The following is a 25342-nucleotide window of genomic DNA, read 5'->3' on the forward strand; positions in this document are numbered from 1 at the left end:
AAAAGCCTTCCCTTGTTCACAAAAAGATCAGTCATTATATATTATATTATATACAATATGTGTAAGAAGGTAGCATAACAGAACAATGATTAGTGAACCTAAAGAATCATTCTAGGATCATAACCTAGTCATTTCTCTCTCGTTGGCACATTCATTGTCTGCATATGTTTTAAATTGGTGCCCTACATTCTATCACTAATTTTCTGAGATTACATAATCTGCATAGTGGCACAGGCACCTCACAGTTTCTGGGACCCGAGTTAGATTTTCAGCCTGGTTGCTGGCTGGGTGGAAATTACATGTTCTCCACATATTTGCATGTTTTTATTTTATTTTTTCTGTCAGTACTGAAGTTCCCCCGCAAATAACATTTTAGGTATGTGCATGTAGGGTTAACTGGAGAATCCAAACTGGTCCTGAGTGGGGACTTGTGCATGTTGTGTTAGACTGGCATCCTGACTAAAATCTGTTCCCATGTTGCTGAGAAAGCCAGTGACTTCCCATAACTCAGTAATGGAAACTACAGTAGTGCTAAAAGGATATGGATAACTGAAAATCACATGATGCGTCCGAACCTGAGCCCTCCGCCGTTGTAAAAGATAATATAAGGCAACATTCTCAAACCTGCTTAATCCAATTAATTGGGGATTGGGGGCAGTCTATCCCGGCTGCATCTGGCACCAGGCAGGCTACAGTCCTGGATAGTTCATTGTAGGGCCCATACACGCAATCACCACGCACAATTTACAGTTTCGCAATTAAATTAACAATACCTAAAGCTCACTTCGCCAACACCTGAACGCGAGGTTCGAGCTGTGCCGCAGTAAGCGATGGTAACAGAAAAATTAAAAAATACGCTTTGAAATTAGGTTTCAAACCGAGCTCTTCGTCAAGGGAGTAGTACAGCATTTATTATTTATGTTAATAATAAAGACCACCCACGGTGCTTTATTTTTTCATCGACACGCGCCATATTAATGTACAGTGCACACAAATCAGAAAACGTGTAATTCACTGTTCTGCTTCTAAAACTGGAAGTGGAAAAGAGCAGGTGGAGAAGTCAATGCCGTTTATGCAAACAACAGCATATAACTCCGTATGACTGAACGGTTAACACTTACTAGAGGACGAAGCGTGCTGAGCGACGACTGTCCCGCGAAGGGCTGAGTGGCTCACGCTGCTTGCCTGTGTGTGATGTTGGCGCGCAGTCGAGGTCGGCGGGCGCGGGGCACGCACACTGTTCTGTATAAGTCAGCTATTTCTGTGTTAACGCACACCGGCCTTGGCTCATTTTTTGTGCAGCACATATGTTGTAGCAGCATGCCGCCACACAGTTCCGACCTGCGGGCATCGCGCACTCGGCGGTCTCCGGTTTAATTCCCCTCAGCCTGTCTCCGACTCTGATTAGCCAGTGAGATGTCGTCACCAGCAGATTGACTTTTTTGTTCTAAATGCATGGGGCTGTCCTGCTTTGTATACAGTTCAACAGAGGCAAAGACTGGAATAACTTGTGAATATTCGCCGCCAGAGTCCGCGTAAGGGGACGGTTTGAGCGGTCGGCGCTTTGCCTACAGCTGCACAGTTGTCAGGGCCAGCAGCGGAGCGGCACCGCTGAGCTTTTAACAGAAGTGGAGAAGCAAGGCGAACTTACCTCAAATAAAAGTTAGGTTCGACATGGATAATATTTATTTAACTTTCTCCTGCTTCGTCGTTTGTTTCTTTTTGGATCCCTGGGTGAACGCATTAAAAACTCAAGGTAGGTTTAGGCATTTCCCTTTCACATATGCTTTTTAGTTTTGTCAACGTGCAAATACCATTTCAGTGGCTCCTTTCCATGTTAAAGATATGAAAACAGTAAAATGTGCACTTACATGTGTGCATATTTAGAGTATATTTTTGGTGTTTATTGTGTGATGTAGTTTTTTTGCCTGCAGAAGCAATGACTCCTCTTTCATAAAATTTGGGACATCTCTTTTAATTGTATTTTTAAACAAAAGAAATTATTTTATGTCAGCATTTGCTTCCAATTCTGCATTGCCATTTCAGCAATTCTGCAAGATTTCGCTTTTCTTTTTTTCAACAAGTCGTCGTTAATGACAATACAGATTTGAAATTAAAAATGTAATTGCCATAAAGTATGAAGCAGATTAATTTTTATTTCAGAAGGAAAAAAAGTTTTTATTCACTGAGAATAATTGGTATTATTATCTTCATGAATGTTAAATTAGTTATAAATACATTCTGTTGTTAGTATTCCCAAAATTATGCTTATAATTAGCATAAAGATACACAACTAATGTTGTAAATACTATCATGAATCGTATTTAATTCAGACATCTATCGGTGTCGTATTATTATTATTATTTTAATCTGCAATTTAATGGTTTACTTTTTATTTAAGTTCCCTTGGTTAAAGGCATCTTCTAAATAAAGAATTAATGCTAATTAATAATCTGACGCTGAAATTCTAATTAGGAAGCCATCTCTGCACTACCTGCAGTAAATCTTTTATTGCTGGCGTTCTTTAAAACTCCTTCCTTATTGTGCCTACTGTATTGGGTTAGATACACCTGGGGGGCCACACTGGCTGCAGGTTTTCTCTCCAGCCAATTTGATTGTGTTTGTTTGCTTGAGGGTTTTTGTTAATTCAATTGACTTCCTTCAGAATTATTCCATAAAGCAGTTGGTTTTTTAATGAGTAGATGCTGGTGTGAACAATATTCTTTTATACAATACTTGTCATTCAAACCTATGTCATCATCAGATGTGACATTCTTGCTGCACATAGTATATGTAATCTGGTGCAAAATGAGAAGAGTGAATATGATTTCAAAAACAGTTCACATGTGAATTATGAAGTACAGTAGTTGCTGGATATCTGATTGGCTACAACTAAAACCCTGCAGTGACTGCCCATCTCTGCAGTATATAAACCGATAGTTAAGGGGCTGTATCACTGTGCATCTACATAAGGAAACAATAAGTAAAGTTTAATTACATTCTGACAAAGAGAAAGCAACGAACAAGTATAATTTGACTAATCTGTCTTTTATTACTTTATTTGATTATTTTTTTGCTTTTTAAAATCCATTTCCATATATAAACATAAGAGTTTTATTAAAAATATGAATTATGTAAATATTATTCCTCATCTTGCTCAATTTTATTTTTCAAACAAGGAAGCTTGTACAGTGAATCTAGAAAGCTTTCAGACCCATTCACTTTATTACATATTGTTATGCTGCAGCGTTATGCTAAATTATTTTAATTCATTTTTCCCACATCAGGCAATGCTCAGTGCCCCAATATGACAAAGAAAAACAGAATTTTAGGAATTTTTGCAAATTTACTAAAAATTAAAAGTGAAACATCAAATTGCTATGACACATGAAATTTGTTCAGGTTCATACTATTCTGTTGATTATTATTGAGATGTTTCTACACCTTGTTTGGAGTCCATGTGTCAGTCATTCAGTCAATTGTTCAAGATTGGGAAAAGCACACGTCTGTCTATGTAAGGTCTCCCAGCTGATAGTGTGTATCAAAGCAAAAACTAAGCCATGAGGTTTAAAGAATTACCTTCCGAGTTTACAGGCAGGATTGTGGTTAAGCTACAGATCCTAGAAATTCTACAAAACATTCTGTAGCATTGAAGGTTCCTAAAAGCAGAGTAGCCTCCGTAATTCTTAAATGGAAGAAAAAGGAAATGGGCTTTGATAAGAGAGGTGACCAAGAACCTGATGGATGGATGAAGTCCAGAGAACCTGTGTGGAGATGGAAGAAACATCCAATAGGATAGCCATCAACAGAAAAAAAATAACTTAATTGAATTTAGCATAAGGCTACAACTTAACAAAATGTGAAAAAAGTGAAGGTGTCTGGAATACTTTCTAATACATCATGTGTTGTGAAAACAAAGAAACATGAAACCAGCAATGAGTTGGAGTCCCAGTTGAGAATAATGTGTTTATTGGCCAGTGACAACACCAGTGCAGTCTTCATTGTCATTATCTTTGTGAGATATGTTTACTTGGTCTGTAGAGGATAGAGTGAGTGCCTGCTGGTGTTTTACCCTCTGGTGGATGGAAGAAACTTGTTAATGGGCAGGCCTTTACTAGGTCACAATGTTTTTCCAGGTCAGCCACTTCCTGATCGTGGAGAGGAAACTTATGTATGATTTTTCCAAGCAACCCTCAACCATATAATGACCATATGAACTTGATGCTTACGTATGAATTTCTATCAAAACAAAAATGTAAAATTTAGATATTTTAAATTCCTCATCAACAAGTAGTTTTTATTTAGAATTGTATTAATATTTAAAGTTGGTGAATATAACATCAAATCATTATACCATCCTAATTACTAATTGCCATGCTAATTACTAAAAATATAAATTATGTAAATATTATTCTTCATCTTGCTCATGATGCCTCTTTAAGAGTTAATTTGTGGAATGTTGTTCCTTATCAGTGCATTTGAGTCAATTAGTCGTGTTGTGACAAGGTAACATGCGAGTAAATAGCCCTGTTTGGTAGAATGCCATTCTTTCTGGCTTCAGTAGTCCACAATATGGCAAGAATAGCTCAACTTAACAAGGAGGACTGGCAGTCCATCATTACTTTAAGAAGTGAATGTCACTCACTGTGGAAATGTCAAGAGGCTTTCAAAGTTTTTCAAGTATAGCTGCAAAAACCTTTTATGAGGACCACCACACAAAAGGCATACCAAAAGAGTTACCTTTGCTAAAGAGGATATATTTATTAGAGTTATCACTCTCAGAAATCACCAATTAACTGCACCTTAGATTACAGCCCAAATAAATGCTTCACGAAGTTCAAGCAAGAGACATATCTGAACAGCAGCTGTTCAGTGGAGTCTGTGTGAATGTGACCTTCATGGTAGAATTGTTGAAAAATTGACTTCTAAAGTAAGATGAAAAAGAAAATGTCAACTTTGGCCAAGTAACATAGACAGTGGTAACCTCTCCTTTGGTCTGATGAGTTAAAATTTAAAATTTTTGTTTCCAATGGCCATGTCTTCATTAGATGATATCTCCATGTTGCGTTCTCACTATGAATCCGTACTTAACCAGCATAGCTACCATATCATTCTGCAGCAACATGTCATACCATATGGTTTGCACTTAGTTGGGCTGTAATTTGTTTTTCAACAGGATATTGACCCAAAACACTCCTGCAGGTTGTATAAGAGCTGTTTGGCAAAGAAGGAGAATGATGGGCTGCTGCAGCAGATGACCTGGCCTCCAAAGTCAACAGACCTAAATCCACTAAAGATGGTTTGGGATGAACTGGACCACAGAGTGAATTAAAAGCAGTCAACAAGTGTTTAGCATATGTGGGAACTGTTGGAAAAGCATTCCAGGTGGCTACCGTATGAAGCTGGTTGAGAGAATGCCAAGAGTGTGCAAAGCTGTCATAAAGCCAGAGGGTGGCTACTTTGAAGAATCTAAAATATAAGATAGATTGGATTTGTTTTAACACTTTTTTGCTCACAATTCCGTATGTGTTATTTGATAGTGTTGATGACATCACTAATATTCTAAAATGTAAAAAACAGTATAGAGTTAGGTCCATAAGTATTTGGACTGTGACACAATTTTCATAACTTTGGCTCTGTACGTCACCACAATGGATTTGAAATGAAGAAATAATTGAAATGTAGGTTTTCAGCATTAATTCAAAGGGTTTAACAGAAATATAGTATGAGCCATTTAGGAATGACGGACATTTTTATACATGGTTCTCACATTTTCAGGGGCGCAGAAGTATAGTGCATCCGGAAAGTATTCACAGCGCATCACTTTTTCCACATTTTGTTATGTTACAGCCTTATTCCAAAATGGATTAAATTCATTTTTTTCCGCAGAATTCTACACACAACACCCCATAATGACAACGTGAAAAAAGTTTACTTGAGATTTTTGCAAATTTATTAAAAATAAAAAAACGGAGAAAGCACATGTACATAAGTATTCACAGCCTTTGCCATGAAGCTCAAAATTGAGCTCAGGTGCATCCTGTTTTCCCTGATCATCCTTGAGATGTTTCTGCAGCTTAATTGGAATCCACCTGTGGTAAATTCAGTTGATTGGACATGATTTGGAAAGGAACACACCTGTCTATATAAGGTCCTACAGTTGAGAGTTCATGTCAGAGCACAAACCAAGCATGGAGTCAAAGGAATTGTCTGTAGACCTCCGAGACAGAATTGTCTCGAGGCACAAATCTGGGGAAGGTTACAGAAAAATTTCTGCTGCTTTGAAGGTCCCAATGAGCACAGTGGCCTCCATCATCCATAAGTGGAAGAAGTTCGAAACCACCAGGACTCTTCCTAGAGCTGGCCGGCCATCTAAACTGAGCGATCGGGGGAGAAGGGCCTTAGTCAGGGAGATGACCAAAAACCCGATGGTCACTCTGTCAGAGCTCCAGAGGTCCTCTGTGGGGAGAGGAGAACCTTCCAGAAGGACAACCATCTCTGCAGCAATCCACCAATCAGGCCTGTATTGTAGAGTGGCCAGACGGAAGCCACTCCTTAGTAAAAGGCACATGGCAGCCCTCCTGGAGTTTGCCAAAAGGCACATGAAGGACTCTCAGACCATGAGAAAGAAAATTCTCTGGTCTGATGAGACAAGGATTGATCTCTTTGGTGTGAATGCCAGGCGTCACGTTTGGAGGAAACCAAGCACCGCTCATCACCAGGCCAATACCATCCCTACAGTAAAACATGGTGGTGGCAGCATCATGCTGTGGGGATGTTTTTCAGCAGCAGGGACTGGGAGACTAGTCAGGATAAAGGGAAAGATGACTGCAGCAATGTACAGAGACATCCTGAATGAAAACCTGCTCCAGAGTGCCCTTGACCTCAGACTTGAGCGACGGTTCATCTTTCAGAAGGACAACGACCCTAAGCACACAGCCGAGATGTCAAAGGAGTGGCTTCAGGACAACTCTGTGAATGTCCTTGAGTGGCCCAGCCAGAGCCCAGACTTGAATCCGATTGAACATTTCTGGAGAGATCTTAAAATGGCTGTGCACTGACGCTTCCCATCCAACCTGATGGAGTTTGAGAGGTGCTGCAAAGAGGAATGGGCGAAACTGGCCAAGGATAGGTGTGCCAAGCTTGTGGCATCATATTCAAAAAGACTTGAGGCTATAATTGCTGCCAAAGGTGCATCGACAAATTATTGCGCAAAGGCTGTGAATACTTATGTACATGTGCTTTCTCAATTTTTTTATTTTTTAATAAATTTGCCAAAACCTCAAGTAATCTTTTTTCAAGTTGTCATTATGGGGTGTTATGTGTAGAATTTTGAGGAAAAAAATGAATTTAATCCATTTTGGAATAAGGCTGTAACATAACAAAATGTGGAAAAAGTGATGCGCTGTGAATACTTTCCGGATGCACTGTATATGAACAATTGACTGATAAGCTCTTCCATAGCCAGTTGAAGTTAACCAGCATGTCATTACCAACACAGGATTTGAACTCAGGATGCTGGATCGGTTAGGCAGCAGTGCTAACCACTGTGGCACCATGACACTTTATACATAATTTTCATTTGAAAGATATGCTAATAATAAAAAAATGAAAAAGATAAAAATACCTCTAACATTAATAGAGTGAGTTTCAGCAGTAGTTGAAACACTGAACTGTAGAGATAAGATGGTATTATAAAAGCTTTAAATTCTTATTGTATTCAAATGCCCAGCTAAGCCTGTCTATCTTCATAGAAGCTACATTTACTGTTTCAGAAAATGGCTACAGTGATAATGCTAGCCTGAGTAAGGTAGGGTATCTAGGCCTTGTTAACTTTCTATCACTGTAAGGGATTTTCTTCTGTAACGGTAGTTTTCCTGCAAGTATTACTCAAAAGATGTAGAAGAACATCTTCATTTTACACCTCTCTAGTCTCTTACTCAATACTGCTTTCAAAGCTGAGTCCGATGAGCTGACTGTGGTAACAGAGATAGGTGGCTGTAGCCTTGTCAGTTGGACTGTGGTGTTGTGTCTGATCCTGTTCTTACTTAGAGTGCTATCATTTGCATTTTGGACTGCACATGACTTCCTCAGGAGTCAAACATAATTTTTCATAATCTGAAGAAATAAAAAATATCAATGTATTATTTTAATTAATATGTTTTTTCTTATGTTATCCCTGACATGGCAGCGCAAAATGTTAGTTATGTGTGTCATTTAACTTCACCTTACAGTGGCAGAATTTCACTGAAGTTAAAATTTATTGCTAAGTGCATGTATTGCACTATGTATCCAAATCATATTATGTGATATCATCTACTGTTAAATTCTGGTCCGTACTTGTAAAAATTTTATTTTTATACTGTATTGAGGATTTGTTCTGTTCTGTGTATTGTATTGTATTGACCCCCTTCTTTTTGACACCCACTGCACACCCAACCTACCTGGAAAGGGGTCTCTTTTTGAACTGCCTTTCCCAAGGTTTCTTCCATTTTTTCCCTACAAGGGTTTTTTTGGGAGTTTTTCCTTGACTTCTTAGAGTCAAGGCTGAGGGGCTGTCAAGAGGCAGGGCCTGTTAAACCCTGTTGCGGCACTTCTTGTGTGATTTCGGGCTATACAAAAATAAATTGTATTGTATTGTATTGTATGTATTACTATTCCTATTTTCATATCTCCCGTAGACTACTGGCAGTAGTACAACGTCAACAACAGACAATCAGTACAACAAAGACAGTTAACACAACATTAAGTGAAATTTAGCTGGTGCTTTGTATAATGAAGCAACTCAGGTGTACAAGGAACATTAAGTAACTGTTGAAATTTTCAGTTATATTGAGGAGCTGTGATTGTCTTGAATAATATTTGTTTAAAGTACTTTGTAAAGTATGACATTCACAGAAATTGGTAAGTTGCCTTAAGTTAAATCCTAATATGCATCAATTGATGCATTTTCATAACACACATTACCTTACAGGAAGGCAGGTACGGAATATTACCTAATTAATTGTAGTCTAGCACACTTCTTAGTGTGTGCTTCTGTGTACCTTTTATATGTGTTGCTTCTGGTAATTCTATGATATTATTGTCTTAATTTTATGGTATCATTTTTTAATGTAGTGCAAATGTATGAATTCTTATATAAGTGTATTCTGTAATAATTTGTACTAGCCAACCTGCGGCGTACCATACGCCGCATAATCAGGCCGCTTTTTTAATGATTTTTAAGCACAGGGAGAAAATTAACATTTGAAAAATCGGTAATGTAATAAATCACCAAGAAAAGTAACATTTCATGTGCCCACCCCCAACTCGTCACCTGAGTCGTTTTTCTCTTTGCACAGTCCACATGCACGTGTGAGTCACATAGACTTTTCATTGTTGCTTGCGGTTTTGGCTGCTTTTCTATATATAATCTACCAAGTCACCCGACCATGGTAGTACCGGGGGGGAGGGGGGTGTGTACAAAGGGCAGTGACGTAATCAGTGCGAGCGTATGACCCGCTAGCCATGTTTTTGAAAGTTTGGCCCTGTGCCTTAATTGTCATCGCAAAGGCAAATCTAACAGGAAATTGTCTTTGTGTTAAAGTAAAAGGAAAATTATCCGTGACAAACAAACTGTTTTACGTGCTGCATACCAACCCGCGGCGTAGTATACGCCGCATAATCATGCCGCTTTTTTAATGTTTTTTAAGCAGAGGGAATAAAATGAACATTTGCAAAATCCGTAACGCTGCTTTCAGTAAGTACAATGCACACGCGTTTAATTTGTCAGCCACTTTTTGCCAGCCGTCTTTTCTGGTTTGGGCTGCTTTTACAGTGTTACCGCTTGTGCATATTAAATCTTGAAATCCTTCGAGTAACTAATTAACTAACTAACACCCACCCACCCAGCTTGTGTGAAAAAAATGCGCCCGTTCTTTCATCATTTTGTTGCAGCCTATCATAGACTTGCTGATCATGTTTTTTAGACTCAATATACATTGGTTTTTCACTCAGCGCGAGGGCGCACATTCATTTCGGATTATTACATCCAGCTAGTCTGCTAGACTAATCTGCTACACAGCTGCGTTTGAAAAACCGACTTATCCCGGATGAGTTTCACCGGCATTAATGATTAGGAATCTGGTTGGAACAAAACCCTGCATCCACAGGGGTTCACCAGGACCGAGTTTGGGAAACACTGCTGAACACAGACGAAACCGACTCAGGTGAGGAGTGGGGGCGGGCAAAGCAGTTGCAGCTATTGATTATTCAGTGTTGTTTGCCTGGGTGTCTGATCTGCGTTGACTGACATGGCTATTTTCTGCATATCCCATGGTTGTCTTCCGGCAGTGTGAATGCCTCGAGAGACAGGGCGTCCTTGTGTGGTGAGTTTTTGCAGTGTGTGACCACCTCGCCGACATTATCCCAATGTTGGCAAACAAAGCCAACAGCCATGTTGCGAAGTTTGAGAGCAACAGTTTCGTCAATGACATTTTTCCAAAAAAAACCCGACTGATAGAAACAAACAGTTACTTGATGCAGGAATTTCTATAACATTGAAAGAAGTGTTGTTTCCATGAAATACATTTGAAGCCTTAGCCATGGAGGGCAAAAGAACAGTCAATGTGGCTCACAGCTGGATTTGGACAGTAGCACAGACCAAAGCGAGTATGTGTTTGATGAGCTGTTCGAGTTGGCGGAGTGGTAGAGTTTCTGGGCGGGGCTTCGTTGTTTGTTTCCCATGGTTTTCGATGGTGGACGTGGTCGGGTGTCGTAACCGAAACAAATAATGAAAAGTCAATGTGGCTCAGAGGTGCATGTGGACTCCTAGTACAGATGAAAGGGACTAACTGGGTGGTCGGTGAGTTTTTGTGTCCGGGCACATGAGCAGGCAGTGTGAATGCCTAGAGAGCGAGGGTAGACGCGGGCCGGGGAAAACGGAGTGTTGGTGGGCGGGGAAATGTCTTCCGTGTTCCTGCAGGACCATCTAAGAAGACGCATGTTTGTCGCGGATGCGGTGGACGCCGGTCGGGGAATAAGGAGTGTTGGTGGGCGGGGAAACGTTTTCCGTGTTCCTGCAGGACCATCTAAGAAGACGCATGTTTGTCGCGGATGCGAATTGCTGTATGTAGCGTGTAAAACAGTTTGCTATGGTGCACGCGGTCGTGCGTTGTAACCGAAAAGTCAATGTGGCTCAGAGGTGCATGTGTACTGTAGGACAGACGAACATAAATGATGGCGTTTTTTCCGAGTCATCGCGTCCAAGTTGGTGGCCGTGGCTCTGCGAGTTGTCATCGTATCCAATGGTCTTAGAGTTGGTGGGCGTGGCTCCTTCCTGCGTGCGCCATGGGCGTCTTACTTGTCGGCGGCTTAGTGAATCCACGCCTCTTCCGGCGTGCTTTTCATGGGTGGCTACTTGTCGGTGGCTTAGTGAATTATATATATAGATTACTATTATAATGGATAAGTGTTGGTGTAAGTTACTGTATTTTGAAATGTGAAATTAACATTTATTAGTTGGGCATGGATTGGTTTCAATGTTATTGTTGTATTTGCAGGGTGGATGTTGTTCTTGAAGATGGGACCTATGCAGGGCTTTGCTTTACCAGATGCTTTTTGATATTACTATTAATAACGCTGGACCGTACACAAACATCAACCAATTTGGCATATCCCTATCTTAATTATTCTGCTTTGTTTTCCCTCTTTCAGTAAAGTGATGTAGTTATATGTATTTGTATGACCTGACTAGCAAACTAATTGATAACAAATTTCATTGTTGACAGTTTTTTATTATCAGTGTTACCTTTATCATTGATAAGTCATTACAGCGCTATTAGAGACAGTGTTTTCAACATTTATCTCCACAAGTGGTTGTTATAGCCTTTACCAGTTATGCACCAAAACATTGTATCTCTAACTTTCTTTTAAATTTTCAGCATGTAAATAATCTTTACCTGTTTCTTCTTGTGTAAGGTGCTAAAATATTGTAATCATAACTATTTTACAATATCAATTATGAAATGAACAGTTGTATTGTACTATTGTGTTTACAAGTTTATTTTGTCTTGTTAATTGCTTAGTATTTCTTTCTTACCTAGCTGACTTTTTTTTGAGAGTTGACATGGTGATGCAGTAGTCAGCACTAATTTGTTTCAGCTCCAGGAAATTGGGCTCATATCCCAGCCTTGTTGCGGTCTTGTGGAATTTGCATCTTCCCCAAGTGTCTGTGTATTTTTATTCAGGTACTTTAGATTTACCTCCATTATTGCAAAAAAGAAACATTTCATGTTGATTGTCCACTCTAAATTGGCCTGGCTTGATTGAACGTGACATGTAGTAAAACCGTTTTGGTTCCTGTAATGCAACCAGAGCTAATTTTTTAGGCTGTATCATCTGTCAAAAGTAAGTTTGGATAAAGTAGGTTAGAAGATGAATGGATGACCCGCTTTCTGATGTTAATTAGTGTCCAATGCTTTTGTCTCTCCAGCAAACCTGTCAGAGAAACTGAGTGAATATGGGCTAATGGTACCATTCAGTACGGATTCCCAAGGTCACTATATTTCACATGTGGTCTCTGCTACAAACAGTGTCAGAACCTTGGGAAGACGAAGAGCTCCTCGTAGCATCTGGGTTCCTTCCAAATATAATATAACTTCTAGCCAACATGTGTTTTTCAATGTCACCATCTTTGGGAAGGAATTACATTTACGGCTAAAGCACAATAGTCGTCTGGTTTCCCCTGATGCCTCAGTGGAATGGCAAGAAGACTTTGAGAAAATATCTAGGGAGCCAATGAATTGTCACTGCACTTTTACTGGAGAGGTGACCGACATGCCAGGAGCAACTGTAGCCATCAGCAATTGTGATGGGCTGGTAAGTTGACTGCAGGCAAGCAAGATTTTTTTTCAGTTTAGAATCAAATCAATACTTGCTTCTCAGGTTTGCCTACAGAATTAATATTTTATACATTACAAATATACTAAGTATATTATTTTGGTACACTGATATGGTGATGACCGTTTTCTAATTTAGTATTTTTTCACTAAAATTTGTTTATATGTGTGAATTGTAGACCTATTTGTGGTGGCATTTTGTTTAATTCTTTAAAAAAGTTTGAAATTAATTGAAGGAAAGAATAACATGTACACAAATCTTGTGAATAGTAATCAAATGTTCTGTTCATATAACAATGCCTTCCTAAAATTATTTTGATTGGATTTACCCCTGCATGTTTATTGTGCATCTTTGCTAGTCCATTTTGCATAGATTTTAGGTTTTATTCTAGGCATGGATGCTTTCTTGCTGGAGTTGCCTAGAGTATATTGTTGATGTTTATTGTTCTTTGTTGGTTTGCACACATTTTGCAAGTTTAATTAGCATCTCTAAACCATGAAAGGAGAAGAGGGTTGTGTGCAATGGGAGATAAAATTAATGTGTATGCAGTTAATTTTCACAGACTTCTTCATATCCTGCAATTAATCACCATTGCAATGTTTTGAGGTGTAGTTTAAGTTTGATGTTTATTGATAAGAATATACCAATCACAGTTTTTCCCTTCTGATACCTGATCTTAAGTTACTGTCTTAGCTCCTGAGTACCGATCTGATACCAGTATACCTTTATCTTCTTTATTTTAGAATCTGTATAAATCATTGCAAGAAACTGATTGAGACCATTCTTCTGTGTGATAGGGGACATTACTATTGTGAAATAATAAAAAATAATGTCAAAAGATAGGAAATAAATAGTGGCCATCTGATACGGATTTTTTACAACAATAACAACACTGATAATGTGGGCAGCAAGTAAGGTCATTCACCAATGCATATTGTACTAGGTGTTTAAGTATTAGTTATTCTAAAAAAATGAATGAAAGGAAAGTTATTAAATTGTGATGTTCTAATTTTTTGCATTTAAAATTTAAACAGGTTAAACAACAGTTTCTAATAACACACATTGTAAAACTTGTAACGATCTTTAGGAAACAGTATCGAACACTGAAAATCGGTCTGCACATTAACTTGAAACTTATCGATACATTTGCTTACCCTATTTTAACTCTCACTGTCTTAAGGGAGTCAACGAAATTTATGCCTAAGTCATACAGTCATATGAAAAACTTCCTTTTAATATATGACATGTGTGGAAGCCGGCCTGGACACAAACAGGCGGACATGGTGACGTCACCCAACACACGTTTATTTGTCACATTTAAAGTGCACAAACCCCCAAATACTCCCACAAAGTCCTGGCCAACACAATGCCTTTCTCTTTTCTTCAGATCGCCTCTTTCCCTGTCCACCCGAGCTGTCTCCTTCTCCTCACCCGACTCCAGCTTCCGAATGGAGGGAGGCGGCTCCTTTTATTATCACCCAGATGTGCTCCAGGTGGTCCCCATAGCAACCAAGGTGGTCGTCGTCACGTGGTCTGGAGGAGGCGCAAGCCCTCCTCCGGTCCTCCTGGGCATCTCAGCTGGGTACCACCCCCAGCCGCGTGCCACACATGCCTTATGGAAACAGTAGTATTTCAGCAGTGACATTAAGTTAATTGGATTAACAGAAAATATACAATATGCATCATAACAAAATTAGACAGGTGGATAAATCTGGGCACCCCAACAGAGATATTACATCCGTACTTAGTTGAGCCTCCTTTTGCAAATATAACAGCCCCTAGATGCCTCCTATAGCCTTTGATGAGTGTCTGGATTCTGGATGGAGGAATTTTTGACCATTCTTCCATACAAAATCTCTCCAGTTCAGTTAAATTTGATGGCTGCCCGAGCATGGACAGCCTTCTTCAAATCATCCATTAGAATTTCGATGATATTCAAGTCAGGGGACTGTGACGGCCATTCCAGAACATTGTACTTCTCCCTCTGCATGAATGCCTTTGTAGATTTCGAACTGTGTTTTGGGTCATTGTCTTGTTGGAATATTCAACCCCTGCGCAACTTCAACTTTGTGACTGATGCTTGAACATTATCCTTAAGAATTTGTTGATATTGGGTTGAATTCATCCGACCCTCGACTTTAACAAGGGCCCCAGTCCCTGAACTAGCCACACAGCCCCACAGCATGATGGAACCTCCACCAAATTTGACAGTAGGTAGCAGGTGTTTTTCTTGGAATGCGGTGTTCTTCTTCCGCCATGCAAAGCGCTTTTTGTTATGACCAAATAACTCCATTTTTGTCTCATCAGTCCAAAGCACTTTGTTCCAAAATGAATCTTGCTTGTCTAAATGAGCATTTGCATACAACAAGCGACGCTGTTTGTGGTGTGAGTGCCATACAGGTGTTCTTTGTGCAGATTGCTCTGAATTGTAGAATGCTCTGATTTGTAGAACGATGTACAGATACACTATCTACAGCAAGATGTTCTTGCAGGTCTTTGGAGGTGATCTGTGGGTTGTCTGTAACCATTCTCACAATCCTGCGCATATGCCCCTCCTGTATTTTCTTGGCCTGCCAGACCTGGGTTTAACAGCAACTTTGCCTGTGGCCTTCCATTTCCTGATTACATTCCTTACAGTTGAAACTGACAGTTCAAACCTCTGAGATAGCTTTTTGTAGCCTTCCGGTAAACCATGATACTGAATAATCTTTGTTTTCAGATCTTTTGAGAGTTGCTTTGAGGGTCCCATGCTGTCACTCATCAGAGGAGAGTGAAAGGGAAGCACAACTTGCAACTGACCACCTTAAATACCTTTTCTCATGATTGGACACACCTGTCTATGAAGTTCAAGGCTTAACGAGCTAATCCAGCCAATTTGGTGTTGCATGTAATCAGTATTGAGCAGTTACATGCATTAAAATCTGCAAAATTACAAGGGGACACACATTTTTGTACAGCCAGTTTTTTACATTTGATTTAATTTCATACAACTAAATACTGCTTCACTAAAAATCTTTGTTTGGAAAACACCCCAGTACTCAGATGTTCCTAGGAAATGAAAGACATACCACTGTTATCTTTTTTGTTAAAAGTAGAGTAAATTTTTATGCAGTCTGAGAGGGGTTCCCAAACTTTTTCATATGACTGTATAACACAATACTGAAGCCTAACCTGGAGTACTGTGTACAAGTTTGGACTCTCTTATTAAAAAAAAAAGACATAGCAGTGCTAGAGAAAGTAAAGAAAAGTTTTTCTTCACTTAAAGAACCATAGACACACGGATGGAATAAATTACCAAGTAAAGTGGTGGAGAGTTGGACTTTAGGAATGTTGAAATCTCAGTTTGATGTTAATGTGAATAATCTAGGTGATTTGGATGAACAAGCTTGTTGAATGGCCTGTTCTCATCATAATTACACTAGTGGAAACAATACTGGTTTTTTAAAAATGTAAGTTACTGCTTTGATATATAGTGTGTAATAAAGCATAGAATAAGTCAAAAAGAGTTGGGGATCCACCTCGTGTATTAGCAGAAAAGTGAGTAGTATTGAGACTGCTTCTGAGTTCCAAAAACCAGGACTGATTGAAAGTGTAAACAGCAGGCATTTATACCGGGAAAGCAGGAAGGGCATGCTTGCTGGAAGGAAGTGGCATGAGGTCATCTTTGAGTGCTGGTACTGATGTCATCATTGGGGTCCGGAAGTGAGTTCAGGAACAGGTGGAAGTGACTTACTTATTTGGGTCTTTCCTTGGAAGTTCCGTAGAAAAAGAAGAGTCATTAATACTTAGTACAAACCCCTAGTCTTGCGTGTTAATACCCTGATTTAAACCCTTTGACTTCCTCTCAAGCACACTGCCCCTCACTCAGACCAGATCCATTGGGTCGGGCAGCCCGAACTGAGAGGTCGTAAACATGAGAAACAGCATTGGTGTTGGCCTGGAGGGAGCACCAGCAATAATGACCTTCATCCAATAAGGGTAGAGGTCCAAAAACCACCTTGTGATGCACTGTTTAGACACTTTGTGCAAGGCCATCCACTGAAGACAGGCATGGTCATTGACCAGGGTAAACTCACGGCCCAAAAAGTAATACCTCTATTGCGTCATGGTCCATTTGATTGCCAGAGGCTGTGGTTCCACTGCTGCATACCTGGTTTCCCGGTCTAACAGTTTCTAGCTCTGGAACATAAATAGAGTGTTCAACATTGTCGAGACTTTGGCCCACACGGCTCCAAGTCCTGTGTCTGAAGCATTGGTCTAGAGCAGGGGTCTCCAAACTTTTCAGCCCGAGGGCCGCATTAACTATCAAACAGCAGTTTGGGGGCCGACTGCACACCTCGAGGTCCAAATAAAAAAGAATCAAAACATAGATGTTGTTTTTAATTATTTATTTAATATTATTTTATTCAGTTATTATTTAATAACACATTGATACACTACACATGAACACCTGTATTAGTGGGAATGGTGAAATTGTTTCCTGGATGCCAAAATAGCAGACATTTCTGGCTTTAGATTTGATGTCCCTAACATCAACAGTGACCTGAGATTATCATCAGACAAGTTTGTTCTCAAATTGTTCTTCATGTATTTCATTTTTGAAAATGTTTGTTCACACAAGTATGTTGTTCCAAAGATTGAAAGGTAGCTTGAAGCAAAAGTTTTGACATTAGGTAAGTCTTCCTTGGGCAAAAACTGGTAAAAACCCACCAGTCCTTTTTTGAACTTGTCCCTAAGGAAGTCATTTGCTTGCAACTCAATGACCTCCAGCTGCAGTTCATCTGGGCAACTGGCCACATCTGCTTCAAATGGGTTTTGAAACAGTCTCACTTCTTCTGCCTTTGAATCCAAGTCAGAAAACCGCTCTTGAAACAGCAGCTGGAGGTCTTTGATGATCTCGCATGCAAATGACGTGGGGAACTCAGCTGTTGCTTCAGCCATGAAGACCTTGCACTGCTGAAAGTGCGTCAAGTTGTTGGCCTGTACTTGTTCCAAAAACAAGACAAGTTTAGATCTGAAGGCCTTTAGGTGGGTGTATAGATCAGAAACTAGATTTTTCTCTCCTTGTAGTTTTAGGTTCAGAAAATTTAAATGACTAGTTATGTCTGCAGCAAAGGCCAATTTCCATACCCACTCTTCATCAGATAGTAATGGCTGTGGCTTGCCTTTACTTTCCAGGAAGTCACCTATTTCCTTTCTTAATTCAAATACTCTGCTCATAACTTTCTCACAACTTAGCCATCTTACTGCTGTGTAATATGGTAAATCTTGCGATTCTGTGTCAGTATCTTTCAACATGTCTCTGAACTGTCTATGGTTGAGCCCATGTGACCATATTAAATTCACCATCTTCACCACAGGATTCAGTACATTGCTAATGTCCACATATTTAGCACACAAAGCTTGCTGGTGAATAATACAGTGCAGGAACATTGGTTGTGGAATGTTTTTCTCATTACACATCTGCTTCACTTGTCCAACCAAGCCTTTATTTATGCCACTCATGTTCTTTCCTCCATCAACAGTCAGGCAACTGAGGTTAGTCCAGTCCAAGTTATATCAGCAAATGTTTTTTTCAATTCATTGAATATATCCTCTCCGGTAACCGTGCCATACATGCTATGTAGGGAAGCCAGCTCTTGTGTTATGTTCATGTCTTCATCCACACCTCTAATGAACACAAGCAGTTGAGAGGTGGAACAGCTGTCCAGCAATTCATCCATTGCAATTGAAAAATGGCGAAACTTGCTTGCATTTTTCACTATTTGAGTCACAATGTTTTCACCCATGTCTGCAACATGGCGGGCAATGGTATTTGCACCCAAAGCTACATTTTTAAATTGTTTCGACTTTTCTGGGCAAAGTTCCTCTGCCACCTCCAACAAACATTCCTTCAGTACTTCACCATCTGTAAACGGTTTGCCACTTTTAGCCAGGACGTAGGCAACTTTATAACTGGCCTTAGTTAAGGATTCATTTTCATTTGAGGATTTACTGAACAATGCCCTCTGAGATGTGAGTTGATTTTGTAATTTAGAAAATTTTTCGCCATGAACTTTACCCTCCAACTGTGCATATTTCTCCTGATGTTTGCTTCGATGAACGCAGGTTGTATTCTTTCATCACAGCCACGGTTTCATTGCAAATAACACACAATGCTTTCTCGCCAGATTTGATGAAGGAGTATTTCAAACTCCATTCTTCTTGAAATTGCCGACACTCATCGTCTATTTTTCTTTTCCTCTTCTCGGCCATCATTGGGCACTAAAATAAAGTGACTTCAACATGAATAAATAGTGAAACTGAAAGTATCTTGCACACAGTATCGCTCAAAAAACCTGATTATGCAAACTAATTTCGTCACAATTATAGCTGCAAATGACCCGAAAAACAATTTTTAAAAATTCTTATGATTTCTTAAGTTAAACTTACCTGAATATAGTCTGCAAATATATCCACTTATGGTAGAGAGATTGTTGCTTTTAATGTTTTCTCTTCAGAATATTCAGAAAATTCTTGTTAAACTAACGACAATCCCAATACTTTATACACACTGGTAAGTAATTACGCGAAGGAAATTATCACTAAATAAAATAGAGTGCAACATGTTTCGCAATTAGACGCTAACTGACACCAACACCTCCTCAACCTCAACTGGCAAACTGTGATCAAAATAATCAAGTCTTGAACAAGCAGCAAACCATTTAAAAACTCTGCCACTAGATGGCGTTATATCATCTCATTGACTGTGAACAGAAGTAGAAAAAGTAAGCAGCGAATAAGGTTTTGCAATGTAGTGATCGGTTGAAAAACATAACACACTACTGCGCGCCTCTATTTTAATTCGGTAAAAACGTAACGTCCACGTAAGCGGCGGCTGATCTTGGCAGGATACACGTAAATTTCCGTAATTTTTTTCCGTAGATAAAAAAGTCTTCACGGGCCGGATGAGAGGGCCTCGCAGGCCGCATCTGGCCCGCGGGCCGTAGTTTGGAGACCCCTGGTCTAGAAGATTAAAGGACAAGAAAAGTCAGGGGTTTTCAGTACAGGTACCAACATTAGGGCCTGTTTTAAGTCATTGAAAGCAGTGTCTGCTTTAGCATCCCATACCACATTGTTAGGGGCCCTCTTCTTTGTTAAATCTGACAATGGCACTGCTCTCTCAGAAAAACGAGGTACGAACTGGCAGTAGTAACTCGCCAGACCGAGAAAGGCTTGGACCAACGTAGTATGTCATCAACTTTTGAGCACTGCGGTCTAACTGTACCCGGACCCACGAGGTTGCCTAAATATTTGTTGTCAGTTAACTCATAGAAGCATTTCTTGAGTTTAATCCTAAGACTGGCCTCGCCTAGTGTTTGGAGCACCACTTTTGACATACAGTAATTGGTCTTCCCATGTGCCAGAATAAATGAGAGTGTCATCCAGGTAGCCGGCACTGTAGGCTTTGTAGGGCTGTAGCACTTTGTCCACCAGACGCTGGAAGGTCGCAGGGGCACTATGCAAGACGAATAGTAGGACCTTATTCTGCCAGTGCCCGCTAGAGGTGCTAAACGCGGTCTTTACTTTTGTGGAGTCCATTAAGGGAATTTGCCAATACCCCTTTGTCATGTCAAGAGTGGTCAAATATTGGGTTTCGCCAAGCCGCTCTAGGAGTACATCCACTTGCGGCATCAGATGCGCGTTGAATTGGGAGACCTGATTCAGTTGCCAGAAGTCATTACAGAACCTTCAACTCCCATCAGGCTTAGGGACCAATACGATAGGGCCGGACCAAGGACTATGGCTTTTTTCAATCTTGCCCGGTTCCAACCTACATTTGATCTCTAATACTTCTTCAGCTCATTTGACCTCGGGAATAGACTATATGGGCATTCTGGCATTCTCTAACAATCACCCCAGGTTCAGTCACAATGTCATGCTTGATCAGGGAGGTACAATCAGATTGTTCGCTTACCACCTCAAGCAGAGACAGGATAACTGCTTCCAGCTCCTGTTGTTGGTTGGGAGTTAAATCAGGACCGACATTAAGTTAACTCTTTTGCACAAAGAGAGAACAGGGCTGACCAAATGAGGGCTTGGGATCCCTATCCTTCCACGGTTTCAGCAAGTTCACGTGATAGACCTGTTCGCTTGGTTAACGATTGGGTTGTTTAATCTAATAGTCGACTAGTCCTTTTCGTTCCTTAATCTTGTAGGGGCCCTGCCAGTGGGCCGGGAATTTAGAGTGGGAAGTTGGTACTAGGACCATGACATGTTGTGCCATGGTTATAATATTGTTCCTGAGCTGAACGAGCCTTATCCATGTGTTGTTTTAGTATGGGTCTAATTTAGTCAAATCTATCAATTAAATGCACAATATATTCCAAGATGTTAATAGAAGGGAGAGCCTTCTCTGTCCTCACTGACCACCTTACACAACATCTGTTTAAGCGTCTAGTTGAAATGTTCTACCAAATCATCCATTTGTGGGTGGTAGACAGAGGTCTTAAGATGTTTAACTCTGATTAATTTAGCTACTCCACAGTAAAAGGCATCCCCTGACCTGTTAAGATCTCTTTAGGGATGCCACATCACGCGGAGACCCCTACTAGTTCCCATGTGATTGTTGATGAGTTCACTGAACATAGTGGAACAGCTTTGGGGTACCGAGTAGCATAATTGACAATGACTAAAATATATTTATGTCGTCAGGATGAGGGTTCTAAGAGTCCTACGATGTTGACTCCAACTCGCTCTAAGGGGATATTAATAAAGGGAAACAAGAGGAGCACATTCCCTCTTAGCAATCTGTTGCAGCTGGCATTCTGGGCAGGAATTATAGAAGCAACAGACCTCTTCTTTTATTCCTGGGCAATAGAATCAGAGCTTAATGCATTGCAGTGTCTTCTCGGCCTTCAAGTGGGTGCATAGGAGGTGGGTGTGTGCTAGCTCGCAAACCTGCCACTGGTAGGTCTGTGGAACTAACAACAGTGTCTGCACCTCCCCATCATGCTCTGCTACCTGATTTAGTGGGTCATTCTTGAGTACAAAGTGAGGTCCCTGGGGCATGGAATGTTGCGTGCATTGGCCATCTATTAAGACAACTGCATTCTTGGCAAACTTAAGGGAATCATCGTTCCACTGCTCCCTTTTAAAGGATGCCGACGTTTGCCTAAATTGAAAGTGTAAAGAACAAAGGAGGTCAGGGCTGACTTCAATGGACAGAGCTTCTGCCTGCGACGTTGCACCATTGTCAGAATCCATTTCTGATAGCAGTGTTACGGGTTCCACTATGTCACACTGAATGTCCATATGAATCCTTGATGACGGCTGTAAACATGGTGTGGAGGCAGTCGAGGATGAATCATCTCCATCCATTAGTAGGCTCAATTTAGAATTAGAAGTGGACTTTGATATACCGCTTTTATTATTAGACCAATCTCGCCCCATAATGACTGAATAAGGATGAATGCTCTACCAATGAATCATACATAAGGCAGACCTGTACCATTGAGTTTCCCCATGAATACAGGTTAGACTGGGCTTACCTTTCAGCCACTGTCGTGGCAGTACCAAATGGCAAGCAACAATGGGGATGTTACTCCCGGAATCGAATATTGCTGTCACCTTGTGCCCATTTACCACTTCCACTTCTGTATATGGAAATGACAAAGGGTTAGCAAGAGCATGGTACCTTTCTCCTCTCGCCTAAGTGTAGTCCATCAGCTCGCTTAGCAGAGGGCAAGCTGAGATGATATGTCCTGCCTCTCTGTACCTGAAACAGTGTCAGTGGTTTGGTGGTTTATCTTGGGGTTTGGCCACAAGTTCCATGCTGTGACGGACAGGCTCAGGATGGGCGACATGTCCCTGTCGAGCTTGGTGAGTGGACTTTTCAGACCTCGCTGATCGGCAGGCTGCCTGGTTTTGCTCAGTCACCTGAATTAAGGCCTCCATGTTTTTATAAGGTTGCCTTCGGATGAGCTGGGACAGATATTCTGGGAGGGTGTTTACAAAGGTGTCACAGGCAAACTGTTCTACCAACTTCCTTGTGTTGTTAAGATCTGGCCGTAGCCAGCGCCCTGTTTCATCCCAGATCTCAAAGGCTTGCTCTATCGTGGGCCACTCTGGGTCGAAAATCCATTTGTGCCATTCCCTTGCCTGCTGATCTGAGGATATACCATAACTTTTCCGGGCCTTTGCCATCAGAGTGTTGTAATTGGCGGCCTGTTCCTCAGGGAGATCCTAATCGCCCTTCAAGTAGAGCACCAATATGTTAGCCCAGTCCGCTCGCGCCCAGTGATGTTGGGTGGTAATGCCCTCAAAAATTACTAAATAAGTCTCGATATGATCGCTTTCAAATAATGGCAACAATACCTGGGACAGTGCCCATACCTGATCTTTTTGTACCAAAACATTAGCAGCAGCCCACACCTCTGACTCTGCGAGTTGAGTGCGTGTCTCACCCATCTGGACCTTTAATCGCTATAGGTCCATCATGATGGTGGAAAAAACTGTATTCAAGTCCTGCTCTTCCATCATCTTCAGAGCTTATCCTGCTGACTACGCCACTGTAATAAAGCACAGGACAAGTCAAAAAGAGTTGTGGATCCACCCTGTATATTATGCAGAAAACTGAGTAGTCTATTTAGGCGGATTTTGAGTTCCAAAAACTGGGACTGACTGAAAGTGTAAACAGCAGGCATTGATAGTGGGGAAAACAGGAGGGGCATGTTTGCAGGAAGGAAGTGGCATGAGGTCATCTGTTGGTGCTGGTAGTGATATTATCAATGGGGGCTGGAAGTGAGGACAGGAGCAGGTGGAAGTGACTGATATAGCTGGGTTTTTCCTCAGAGGTTTTATAGAAAGAGGAGAAGAGGCATTAATACTCAGTGCCAACCCACGATCTTCCATGTTAATACTGTACCCTGATTTGAACCCTTTGACTGCCTCCCAAGGACATGTGTGTGACAAGTGTAATCAGTTTATTTTAAATTTATTATCATGTGTACACTGTGCAATTACATTCTTGTTTGACCACAAGCAGTGCCTGAAGAGGAACCAAATTGCTGAAAATACTATCTTTAGTCATGTCTTGTTCCTCCTTCCAATTTATTAGTTTTATATGACAGGGTGGGAGCTCCACCTTGGAGTTTTGAGCCCATGCATATCAGTATATGATACCGAAATGTTGGGGGTCCTCTTGAATCTATGAGTGTTGCTGGTACTGGCCCACTTCAAGTACCACCATACTGTCATTTTTCTTGTTGGTAGGGTTGTTAAAAGTGTTGAATATTAATAAGTATCAATTTTAACATTTTAAATTTAGTTCAGTACTCATTTATCATGGTATCAATTATGTGGCATGCATTATGAATGCAGTTCACTATTGCTAGTGTTGTAGCCCTATTTCCACTCTCTCACAGGCATTACTATGGTAGATTCAGTGGGTTCGGAGCCATCAAGTGGCATCTATTTCAGCTTTGTGGCAAATGGGGATGGAAAACCACAAAATAACATGCAAGCCTGTATGCAGATTTGCTACTGCACAATACCAACTATAGGGGCTAACACTTAGTCAAACACTTTTTTTGTTCTTTATTTCGCCTTATATAATTTATTGTATTAGGAATTTGTTAGTTTTCTCATACCCCTTGGGGTCAGAGTGCAGGGTCAGCCATTGTACAGCAACCCGGAACAATTGCAGGTTAAGGGCCTTGCGCTCTTTTGGCAGTAACAGGGATTCGAAAAGGCAAACTTCCGGATACTGATACAGATCCTTAGCTTTAGAGCCACCACTACTTTTAAGGACCATAGTGCTAGGCAAAACAAAGAATTTTGGTATCTTATTTCTCAGTTTCAGAAACATTTATACATTAAGTATAAACTTGTAAACTGTTGCATTTGAAATAGGAATACAAATTATTTTTTTATCTACAGGTTAAAACATTTTTTGTAGTCAGTGAAACATTTAGCTCATTAAGACAAGGGTTTGCAATTATTTTTAACTTTCTTTTATTTTATTACATGCAATTTTAACATTTTAAACTGCTCAAAAAGGTACACTTTGAAAACACATCAGAGCTCAATGGGAAAAAAAATCATGCTGGATATCTATACAGATATGGACTGGGTAATGTGTTAGGAAAGAAAGGATGCCAGCTCATTTGATGAAAATGAAAATTATTAACCTACAGAGGGCTGAATTCAAAGACACCCCAAAAATCAAAGTGAAAAGATGATGTGAGAGCAGGGCCGGATTTTCCTATAGGCTAACTAGGCTTCAGCCTAGGGCCTCAAGATCAAGAGGGGCCTACATTCAAATTGTTAGCAAAATTTTATTATCTCTCATGTAATTTACAAACTTAAAAATGGAAGGTGAAAGGGCCTCATAAGTGGAATAGCCTAGGGCCTCTTTTCATATAAATCCGGCCCTGTGTGAGAGGCTAGTCCATTTTTCCAAAATTTCATTGTAGCAACTCAG

General features: G+C 40.4%; 1 protein-coding gene across 3 annotated transcripts in view; it reads left to right on the forward strand.

Moving 5' to 3' along the window:
* The first annotated feature begins 1068 nt into the window (after positions 1-1068).
* Positions 1069-25342, forward strand: part of LOC114645594 (A disintegrin and metalloproteinase with thrombospondin motifs 14) — a 328718-nt gene continuing 304444 nt past the window's right edge. For 2 of the 3 annotated variants that reach the window (XM_028793429.2, XM_051922924.1), the window contains exons 1-2: positions 1069-1756; positions 12473-12858. In XM_028793429.2, coding sequence (XP_028649262.2) covers positions 1675-1756; positions 12473-12858 — 468 coding nt within the window. In that variant the 5' untranslated portion in view covers positions 1069-1674. Of the gene's footprint in view, positions 1757-12459; positions 12859-25342 lie in introns of those variants that run through there. The other variant, XM_051922925.1, reaches the window with a different exon arrangement.

Source organism: Erpetoichthys calabaricus, chromosome 2, assembly GCF_900747795.2.
Source record: "Erpetoichthys calabaricus chromosome 2, fErpCal1.3, whole genome shotgun sequence".
Taxonomy (NCBI): domain Eukaryota; kingdom Metazoa; phylum Chordata; class Cladistia; order Polypteriformes; family Polypteridae; genus Erpetoichthys; species Erpetoichthys calabaricus.